Source organism: Zootoca vivipara, chromosome 15 (assembly GCF_963506605.1).
Source record: "Zootoca vivipara chromosome 15, rZooViv1.1, whole genome shotgun sequence".
In the NCBI taxonomy this organism is placed as follows: domain Eukaryota; kingdom Metazoa; phylum Chordata; class Lepidosauria; order Squamata; family Lacertidae; genus Zootoca; species Zootoca vivipara.
Genome location: NC_083290.1, coordinates 1,089,596 through 1,100,592, shown reverse-complemented (window position 1 = coordinate 1,100,592; position 10,997 = coordinate 1,089,596). Strand labels below are relative to the sequence as shown.

The following is a 10,997-nucleotide window of genomic DNA, read 5'->3' as shown; positions in this document are numbered from 1 at the left end:
CATCCGGCCCCAGGGCCTTAGTTTGGGAACCCCTGCTATAGCTGAACCATCACCTTACAACAGCTGGCAAGGAAAACTGCTGCCTCTGACAGGACTGGGCTGTTTTCTTTGAATCCACCCAAAACCATGAGCTATGATTCTAGGATCATTTGGCTGCGCTTCCCTGCATTGCAGGCGATTGGACTGGACCTTTGGGGTCTCTTCCGCCTCGAACACCCCACGATTCCTCGCTGGTGCCCAGACGCACCTGCTTAGCCTGCCTGCTGGGCCATCCAGCGCAGCTGTCACGTGAAGAACTACGCCCGCTTTCTGCTTCCCAGAGCTGTGTGCCCATCGAGATTTGGAGCCGGGGAGAGGGAGGGAGGGAGGGCTCCGGCCCCTCCCCTCCCCGTGGATCAGGCCACCGCACGGCGGGGCTTAAAAGGCGCCGGGCGCGCCGGGCGCTGTCTCTGCGCCCTGGTGCTGAAAGCGAACCGCCGCCGCCCGCTCCGTCGGTGGCTCCCGCCGCGATGCCTGGCACGTCGCTGTTGCCACTGTTGTTGCTGCCGCTGCTGCTGGCGGGGGCTAGATCCGGCCCGGCCCGGCCCCCGGCGGCCCTCTGCGTCCTGCGCAGCCCGCTGGGGGCCGGCGTGCTCCGCTTGGAGGCGTCCGACGGGACGGAGCTTCTGAGCGCCACTTGGGCGCCCCGTCGACGCGCCGGCCTGAGCGGCTGCAGCGTCTCCACGGAGCCCCGGGAGGTGGGCGCCTTCCTAAGCCGCTGTTCCCCGGGCGCGCAGGCGGAGGAGGAGCCCGACTTCCCCGGGATGGAAGAAGCCAAGGCGGCCTGTCTCGACGGAGCGGACGACGGAGAGGCTTCCTCTCGGCGCCGGACCAAGCGCGGCTTCACCTACCCGGGCACACTCTGGTGCGGAGCCGGCAACATCGCGGAGAGCTACGAGGAACTGGGTAACGGGAGATGGAGAGCGTGCGGGGCGGGATTGGGGGGGGTGGTGGCTTCTCTAGCCAGTAGCCTCTTCCTCATTTGCTTCGCCAACTTGGCGCCCTCCGGATACTTGGAAGGACTGTACAATGTCTTAAGAGAGGCAGTGCGGTGTAGTGCTTAGAGGGTCGGGCTAGGACCTGGGGAACCAGGGTTCAAATCCTCCACTCCACCATGGAGCTCATCGGGTGCCCTTGGAGCAGACACTGCCTCCGTCAGCCTGACCTACCTCACAGGGTTGTTGTCGGGATTCAATGAGCGGGGTGGGAGTGGGGGTGGAGAACCATGTTACTGTGTCCAGTTCTGGGCACCACAGTTCAAGGAGGATACTGACAAGCTGGAACATGTCCAGAAGAGGGCAACCCAAATGGTCAAAGGCCTGGAAACGATGCCTTATGAGGAACGGCTTAGGGAGCTGGGTATGTTTAGCCTGGAGAAGAGAAGGTTAAGGGGTGATATGATAGCCATGTTCAAATATATAAAAGGATGTCATATAGAGGAGGGAGAAAGGTTGTTTTCTGCTGCTCTAGAGAAGCAATGGATTCAATCTTCAAGAAAGAAGATTCCACCTAAACATTAGGAAGAACTTCCTGACAGTAAGAGCTGTTCGGCAGTGGAATTTGCTGCCAAGGAGTGTGGTGGAGTCTCCTTCTTTGGAGGTCTTTAAGCAGAGGCTTGACAGGCATATGTCAAGAATGCTTTGATGGTGTTTCCTGCTCGGCAGGGGGTTGGACTGGATGGCCCTTGTGGTCTCTTCCAACTCCATGATTCTACTCCACCTTGAACTCAAACCCACGGCTTCAAGTTGCAAGAAAGGACATTCCGACTAAACGTCAGGGAGAACTTTCCGACAGGAAGAGTGGACTCTCCTTCCCTGGAGGTTTTTAGCCATGATTCATGCACTGCAGGGGGCTGGACTAGATGATCCTTGGGTCCCTTCCAATTCTACGATTCTGTGACATGTAACAAACAAACAATTGCACCCCACCCTGGGACCTTAGGGTGCAGGGTGGGTAGTAAATTGCAATAATGTTAATAATAGTAATTATTATTATTATTAATGATGATAATGATGGAACAATGGAGAAGCCATTGATATTAGAATCTAAGGTCTCTAGGGAAGGTCAGAGCTAGGAGTCATCAATGACCACCTTTTTCTTCTCCTCTTAGAAATGTGTCATAGAATCGTAGAGTTGGAAGGGTACCAAGGTTCATCTAGTCCAACCCCCTGCAGTGCAGAAATCTCAACTCAAGCATCCAGGACAGAGGGCCATCCTGTGGTACTACAGCTATGAGATGATGATGGGGGCTGACAGGAGGAGGAGCCCAAAGCACCTTGAGGGTAGCTGCATGGCCTGGACCAGAGAGGGTGGCAGTGCCCCCTAGGGGGACTGTGGGATTACCTAGGGCAGGCATCCCCAAACTGCGGCCCTCCAGATGTTTTGGCCTACAACTCCCATGATCCCTAGCTAACAGGACCAGTGATCGGGGAAGATGGGAATTGTAGTCCAAAACATCTGGAGGGCCGCAGTTTGGGGATGCCTGACCTAGGGGGTGCTAAGATGCCAGGGGGCAGCGAGAAGCGCAACTCTGACTTTGAAAAGCTGGCATCACTCATCAAGTTCATCAGTTTGGTTGAATTAATCAAGCTAAGTAAAATAAAAAAAATTCCTTCAGTAGCACCTTAAAGACCAACTAAGTTTTTATTTTGGTATGAGCTTTCGTGTGCATGCACACTTCATCAGATACACTGAAACAGAAGCCACCAGACCCTTATGTATATTCAGAGGGTGGGGGTGATGGGAATGGGTGATGGGCTGATAGGAGTGGTAAACCTGTTGATGACTGTTAACGACTGCAATTGGTCTCGCGGGGGGGGGGGAGCAAGGGCTGAGGTGCTAAGGAAAGCTTGATCATGTATAATGAGATAAGAATCCTATGTCTTTGTTCATTCCAGGTGGCTCCATGATTTTTAGCTTGCTAATGAGTTGCAATTCAGCAACTTCTCTTTCCAGTCTGTTTCTGAATTTTTTCTGTAATAAAACAGCTGCTTTGAGATCTTGTATAGAATGTCCTGGGAGATTCAAGTGTTCTCCTACTGGTTTCTCTGTCTTGTGATTCCTGATGTCAGATTTATGTCCATTTATCCTCTGGCGTAGGGTTTGGACTGTTTGTCCAATATAGAGAGCTGAAGGGCACTGTTGGGCACTTCAAGCCAAGTAGTTGAAGTGGATTTTGAATAAACATGCAGTCGATAGCCGGAATAGCTCAGTCAGCAGCGCATGGGACTCTCAAGCTCAGGGTCGTGGGTTTGATCTCCACACTGGGCATTGCAGGGGGTTGGGCTAGATGACCCTGGTGGGTCCCTTCCAATTCTATTATTGTTACTGTTGCGAATTTTACTGTGTCGCATTCTACCTTTGTGGGTCACGCACGCTGCTATTCTGAAGGATGCTTTTTCGGGGTGGGCAGGGGACATGGGGGATTGATGAGCTTGTGGAGCCATTGTTTCTAAGGCCATGCCTAGGCTGGGCTTCCCGATTTCCTTTGACCTGCTTCCCTCCAATGCCTCCCGCCCTCTTCCAGGAACTCACCGGGAGACGGACAGGTGCTGCCGGGAACACGACCACTGCCAGCACGTCATCCACCCTTTCACCTACAAGTACGGGTACCGGAATTTCCGATGGCACACCATCAGCCACTGCGACTGCGATAACAGGTGAGCGGAAGGGAGGGGCAGTGTTTGGGAGGAAGTTCCTGCAGGGGCCCCAAAACACAGAACCACAGAATGGTAGCAATGGAAGGGACCTCGAGGACCACCTAAACATTAGGAAGAACTTCCTGACAGTGAGAGCTGTTCGGCAGTGGAATTTGCTGCCAAGGAGTGTGGTGGCGTCTCCTTCTTTGGAGGTCTTTAAGCAGAGGCTTGACAGGCATATGTCAAGAATGCTTTGATGGTGTTTCCTGCTTGGCAGGGGGTTGGACTGGATGGCCCTTGTGGTCTCTTCCAACTCTAGGATTCTATGACCACGCTCGAACCAACTGACTTGTGCAAAACTCCGGTCCTGCAGTTTCCAGCCCCTCTTCAGCCCTGCCTCCCCCTCCATTTATTTATTCCAAACACCCAGATTTTCAAGGCCAGCCCAGATAAGGCAACTGAAATCTGTGCAGTTATTGTGGGTTTTGACATAGAAAACCTCAAATGACGCAAGACCAAGACGTCAGGGGGTTGCCAGGGTTTGAGCACCTGCTTTGCACGCAGAAGGGCCCAGGATCAATCCCCAACGGCACAGAACTGTAGAGTTGTACGTTCAACCCTTTGCAATGCACAACACATGGTTAGTGTGGTTATTATTTTATTTTTTTAATGAAAGGACTGTTTTGGGAGCCCCCTTGGGATTTTTCGAATGGAAAAGCTGGGTGTTTATTCTATGCAGAATAAGTGAGATGCCTTCTGTTTATAGGTTAAAGGCATGCCTGCGGGCCGTGAACGACACAACCTCCCGGGTGGTGGGCCAGGCCTTCTTCAACGTCATCCAGGTGCCTTGCTTTGAGTTTACCTACAAAGAGCAATGTGTGGAGCCTTATCTCTACGTCTGGTAAGCGGCTCTTAGTTCCTTCTCCGCCCCCAGCAACCTCCTCTTCAAACTTGGGCAACAGAAACAGGATGAGTGCTCGAGGAGCGGCTCTGCTATTATTGCTGCAGCAGAACAGAGGGGCTGGGAGTTGGGGAGGCTGCTTTGAATGCAGAGGGAAACAAGGGAAGGAATGAGCAGAGGGGATGTTGTGGTCGATGGTTTTTATGTTATTTTCTTATTGTAGATGAGGCTGAGAGACAGTGACTGGCCCAAGTCACAACCAGGGAGCTTCATGGCTGAGTGCAGGGGGATTTGAACCCTGGTCTTTCAGATCCTAGTCTGGCACTCTAACCACTATGCCACACTGCCTCTCTCATGACACTCTCAATTTCCCCCTGGGGATTCCGGCCTGGCTACCTTCCTCTCCATTTCTAGCTTTTATTCAAGACAGAGGCTGCCTGGTTTTATTGTCTGCTGGTAGAACCGTGGTTTTCAATGAGGTTGCACATTTTAAACTCTTTAACGTGATTTTTTATATCATTGCTTGAAAAGTTGCCGTTTGGTTTCGGTGGGCTTTAACTTTTCTATGCTGTACACTAGTTACAAAAGCACTTTTGCAAAACTTGCCTGGGTCAGAATTTATTCAAATCAATTATCAAAAAGGGAGCCTGCAAACTAGGGCTGGCTAGACTCGACCTTAACATGAAACAAAAGGAACCTGCTCCAGAATAATCCAAATTCTGCAAACACGTGCTTTATGCAAATATGGGGAAAATGCACATTTTTTCCCATGCATGCAATTTATTCTGCTGGTGGTAGTCACGTGTGTGTGGCTCCGAGTGCCAGAGGCACTGCCAGGCCCTTAAAACACAGCTTGCCTCCCCAGCTAATCTTCTGGCTTCTGAAGCGGTAGCACAACCTGACCTCTTTCATTTCAAAGCAGAGGTGGGAAAATTTGTTGGGCTTCAGCAACACCTGGAAGACCACAGGATTCCCCACCCCTGCTTTAAAAAGCGGCCAGGTTTCTAGTCCTCCCCATCCCTACTTTGAAATGAGCCTAAATGATGCCCCCAGCCTGTGAAGTTTTCCCTATGTGCTCAGGGAACCCCAGCAACTCCTGCTTATCCGTGTCTGCTCAATCTTTGCCAGGTGCAAGAACTACACGACCGTGGCGGTTGCCGTGGCGCAAGATCCAGTGCTGTACGAATATGGCGGGCGGCTCATAGACCGGCTGGCAACCCACCAGCCGCCCCTGGCAAAGTCTTCCACCGCCGCCACCACCTCCTTCCATCTGTCGGCGGGCTCATCTCCTCTTCCCCGCAAGCCGGACCAGGCTGTTGTGGCAGCGGCTGGGACCACTCCTGCCCCCCAGGCGAGGCCCAGCGACATCCCCAGGAAGCAGCGGAAGGGCAAGGGCAAAGGAAGAAAAGGCAGAAGGGGAAAAGGCTTGAAGAAGAAGAAGGCGGCAGCAGCAAAGGCTGCGACCGTTCCTCATCCGGCTAGAGAGGACCCCGCCGCCTTCCCAAAGCAGCTGGTAGAGCAGGAGCCAGCCAAGGTGGACTTCCAAGACCCTGTGAGGCTCCCAGACTTAAGGGAGGAAGATCCGTTCAACGCCATCCTTGGCGACGACCCTGCGGGAGGGGCTGAACCAGCAGGGGGCAGAGAGCCAACCGCCCCGCCCAAGGCCGCCCCCAGGCCCCCCACTGCCCAGCCTCCTCCGAGGAAGAGGAAAGGGAGGAGGAGGCGTCTTAGGGAGAGAGATGGACGGTCCCAATATTTAACCCACCCAGACTCGGGGGGCAAGGTATCCGCAGTCCAGGCTGCGTAATAAACAGGCAAAATCAGATCGAGCCCAAAGATCCTAACTTTACTTGTGTGCTTCCCCCCCCCCCCTGCAGAGGGCAGGGAAACATCAGTGGGGGGATCTGGAGGAGCCGAGGGTGCCTGGCACCCACTCTGCCCAGTCAAAAGGTGCTTGTCTGCCAGAGTCTGCTGGCACTAAGTGTCCCACTCCAGGACGTCTATACACGCACTCAAGAATGACATCCTGTCGAGTCGTGCAAACTGGCAACTATTTGCTTGCGTTTTGCGGAATTTCTTCTTCTAGGTGGCAGAAGCAGCACAGGACACAAGACCACCTCCCCACAGCTCTGCCAAGGGGGCACAGGAGCAGAGCAGCTGCTTCGCAGGCAGAAGGCCCCAGGGCTCAAGCCCCAATCCCAGTTGTTGCCAACCAGGTGTTTGGGACTAAGGCTCCCTAACCCTAACGCTGCTGGAGTTTGTTGAAAAATAAAGAGAGTAAGTGATCCGAAATGCTCGTTTCTTCCAGGACAGACAGACAGTCCTCAGGTAGACAAAAAGAGAAACGGCTTGATCCTGAACACTTGGGAGTTCTTTAGCATCAATGTCTGCATTGCAAGGGGTGGACTAGATGCCTCTTGGGGTCTCTTCCCATTCTACGATGCTATGATGCTAAATGAAGGCCTGCACGCAGCCAAGAGAGGAAAGGGATTCTGCCAACAGGAGCAGCCTTTAAAGCCCCCACTCGCAAATTGTCAGCATTTTTACATCTTTGATTTAAGGCTGCTCTGCTTGCAGGCCTTCCTTCTTTACCTAGGGACCTGCGGCCAAAGATTTGCCTGGTTGCAAAAGATGCAGTCTCTCACCAACTCAGATTTGTCCCCTCTAAAATTAAGAGTCGGAAGGGGTCTCAAAGTAGGAATCAGAGCATCCCTGACAGGTCAGTATTGTCTGCACCAACTGGCAGCAATGAATGCCCAGGGTTTCAGGCAGGGCCTTACCTGGGGTTGAACCTGGGACCTTCTGCATGCAAAGCAGCTGCTCTGTTCCAGAGTTACGGCACTCCCCACCCAAAATGAAGTTCCCAGTCCTCCTGGTCGGAATAAAGGGGTGATTTGATTGGGAATCCAAGAACTGCCATATATGGAGTCAGATCATTGGTCCATTCACCTCAGCATTGTCTACACTGACTGGCAGAAGCTCTCCAGGCTTTTGGGAACGGATTACCCCCAGGCTCTGGCCCTGCCACCAAGCCATGACCTTTCCTGATGGTTCCGACACTGAGCCTCTCCCCGTCCTTTCCCACCACCCTGCTTCTCTGGGTCTTCAGTCCCGCCCGCCCCCCCGTTGGGTTTCTCACCCACCTCTGGAAGAGAAATACTTCCAGTTGAGCCCCACTGCAGTCCAGAGACTCCCTATTCCAAGTCTATAGTATTGTAGAGTTGGAAGGGAACCCCAGGGTCATCTAGTCCAACCCCCTGCAATGCGGGAATCTCAGCTAAAGCATCCCCAACAAATGGCCATCAAAGTTCTATTTATAAACCTCCAAGGAAGGAAGGAGAGCCCACCACCTCTTGAGGGTGACCGTTCCACCGTCAAACGGCCCTTACCAGATATGGCTCCTGCCGTAGGCAATGGGTGAACCTGTCAGCTCACACAGAGAACACAGTGAGAGCCAGCTGGATCAGGCCAGTGGCCCATCTAGCTCAGCCTCCTGTTCCCCCAGCGGCCACCCAGATGCCCGCAAGAGCAACTCTCTCCCCTCTCCTGGCTTCTAGCAACTGGGATTCGGTGGCTCCATTTGCGGAGGCAGAGTCAAGCAATCCTGGTTGGAGCCAATGGTCTAATAAACTTCTAAAGCCGCCCAGGTTGGAGGCCATCGCGGCTTCCTGTGGGAGGGAGTTCCCCAGCCCAGTTTAAAGCATGGATATTAAACCTAGGGTGTGCAGAGGGGGAGGCGGGACACCATGGCCAGGAGGTTGAACCTTCTCAGAGGGACAAAGGTAAATGTTCTGAACGGTTTCCTCTGCCAACTACCTCCAGGGTCAAACCAGGTATTCCCCCCCCCCCCAAAAGGCATCATTAGCAAGGATCAGAGCCAGGCACCTTTTAGACTACTGGTCTTTAGTAGGTTAGTTAACCGGCTAGTTAACAAGAGCACAAACCTCCCCCCTCTCAAATGAACGCATTGAAGGAATTGAGGACATGCCCAGATGCTGCCGCCGCTGCCTGCCTGCTAGACATTTCCTGAGCTCTCTCGAAGCCACACCTGTGATGCCGTGAAGGCATTTCATAGGACTGCAGAGTCACCTAGTCCAACCGCCTGCAATGCAGGGCTCCCAGCTCAAGAATCCCTCTGCTTAGAAGCTTCCATTGAAGGAGAGTCCTTTCCACTGTGGAACAGCTCTTACTTTCATAAAGTTCTTCCCAATGTCGAGTCAGAATCTCCTTCCCTGTCATTGGAGGCCATCGGTTTGGGTCTTGCCCTCCAGAGCAGCAGAAAGCCTGCTTGACTTGCATGTTTGGGACTGATGGGAGTTGTAGTACAAATATAGATGGAAAGGAGCCGCTTGGCAGCTTTCCCCAACCTGGTGCCCTACAGATGTTGCCAGACAGCAACTCCCATCTGCCCCAGCTGGCAAGTTTCTTGTTTTGGACGACAGCTTTGCTAGCTGCAGTCTACAACCTGGCTTTTGACATTTGAGATGCATAATATTTTTTTTTTAAGTTCTCGCCTTATTTCTGAGATTGTAAGTTGTTTTAAAAACTGTTAATACCCTGCAATCTTTGGGTGAAAGGCGGGTAATAAATTGTAATAATGACGACAGCCTCTTCGACAACCCCGTGTTCAACATTGCATATATCACTGATCCTGGCTTGAATGCACCGGCTGCCAATTAAATTTCTGGGCCCGATTCAAAATGCTGGTTTTGACCTATAAAGTCTTAAAACGGCTCAGGACCGCAAGAACCTCAAGGACTGCCTCTCCCCATGTGAATTGATCTGCTGAGATTGTCACCAGAGGCCCTCCTCCGCAAGAAGTCTGGCAACATGATTTAATGTACCGTTGTGGGTTTTTTTGTTTGTTTATAAGTTGCTTTGGGTTGCCCTGGGCAAGATAGTGACCGACAAATTCAATAAACAATCGCAAAAGCAAGCTGGCTCCATCTCCCACAACAGTCCTTTAGGTACTTGGAAGATGGCTATTATTGCATCGCATCTCAAGTCTTATTTTGACCTGAAGCGCTGGGCAAGATAGGGTGGTCTCTACCACCCCCACAATCTTCCTCTGGGACACTGCCCCTTCTCCACAGGGAAGACCCTTGCAAATCAACCCCCAATCACAGGACGGTGGTCGCTGCAACAAGCTCCCAGAGAAACAGATTCCAGATCCCTGGGCGGACGTTTAAAGCATGGGGCCATGCAGAGGCCTCCGGACTCTAACTCCCATCATCCCTTGCTGGCTGGGGCTGGTCGGACTCTGCAACACCAGGGCTGCTGACCTTTAGCTGTGATCCTTGCATTGCAGAGGGGCTCCCTTCCAACTTGACATTTCTGTGAAAGAGCACCCTGCAAACTCTCCACGTTCAAAACAGCGGCTTCCCCGCTCTCGTGCCCAAACAGGCTTACGTTTAGACTGCAGGAATCAAGACTGGGGTGGCGTCCTCAGGGATGCCTGCCCTGTTTCTGAAAGGATGGAGTGCCCTGTCCCGCCTCGAATGAGGCAACAGGGATCCCGCAGAGACTCCACAGGCAGCCTCTTTGCAGGAACAGGGGGGAACTGCTCCAGGCTCACACCCAAAACACAGGGAGGGAGCAGAATCAGGCAGATTCAAGGCAGACCAAGTGGGCAGAGAGACAAATGGGGAACAGCTAGCAGAGGTGGGACAGCGGGCTTTTTAGCAATTGCTTGGGAAAGTTTCTTTTAAGAAACAAAATGGAAAGCAGCAATTCTAGGGATGCTGGGGGGTGGGGATTGTGACAACATCCAGTGCTGTGCAAATCACAGCGAGAATACTGAGGTGGGGTGGGGGGAGATCAGCCAGAATATGAGAGCGGAAAAAAGGAGAGCAAACAGCTTCTGGCAGAGGTGGTGCTTAGAGAGGCAAAGGCTCCTCCTGGCTTCCCAGGAGCAGCCACACAGCCTCCTCAAAGAGCAAGGATTTCATTGTCGAGAGGACAAGCCACAAAGCGACTCCACCTGGTGGGGGCTCCAGAGCACAAGGCAAAAGGAGCGTGCCCCCCTCCCCCCTGCACAGAACAGCTCCAGAGACCAGGCCCAAGGTTCATGGGGAGGAAGGAGAGAGATGGCAGACATGGCCAGGCCCTGATCCGCCACTCAGGGACTGAGGCAGAGCCCTTGTTCACCTCAGCAGGGCTGGCACAGTTGCGGGGGCTTGGTGAGCTGTCCCCACCCCCCCCCCCACAGGAGATTGAAGACTGGGCAAAAAAGGAAGGCACTTAAATCCCTGCACCTCCAGAGTCGCCCCCAAGCCAGTTCCTCCTACCCCCTCCCCCCGCACACAACCTCGCCACTGCCCCCGCTTTGGCCCTGGGTTTTGTGCAAGGGACTCCAGTCAGGTTCAGGCTCTGCCCTCTTTGGCTGGCAAGCGAGGAGAGAGAGAAAACCTCCACGAAGG

The 10,997-nt window shown here is 53.2% G+C and overlaps 1 protein-coding gene across 1 annotated transcript; it reads left to right on the top strand.

The window, feature by feature from the left end:
* The first annotated feature begins 737 nt into the window (after positions 1-737).
* PROCA1 (protein interacting with cyclin A1) lies at positions 738-7,685 on the top strand. Its single transcript, XM_035139640.2, has 4 exons — positions 738-945; positions 3,566-3,698; positions 4,444-4,578; positions 5,707-7,685. The coding sequence occupies exons 1-4, from the start codon at positions 804-806 to the stop codon at positions 6,383-6,385; spliced, it is 1,089 nt and encodes a 362-aa protein (XP_034995531.2). The 5' UTR covers positions 738-803; the 3' UTR covers positions 6,386-7,685.
* The last annotated feature ends 3,312 nt before the right edge of the window (positions 7,686-10,997 follow it).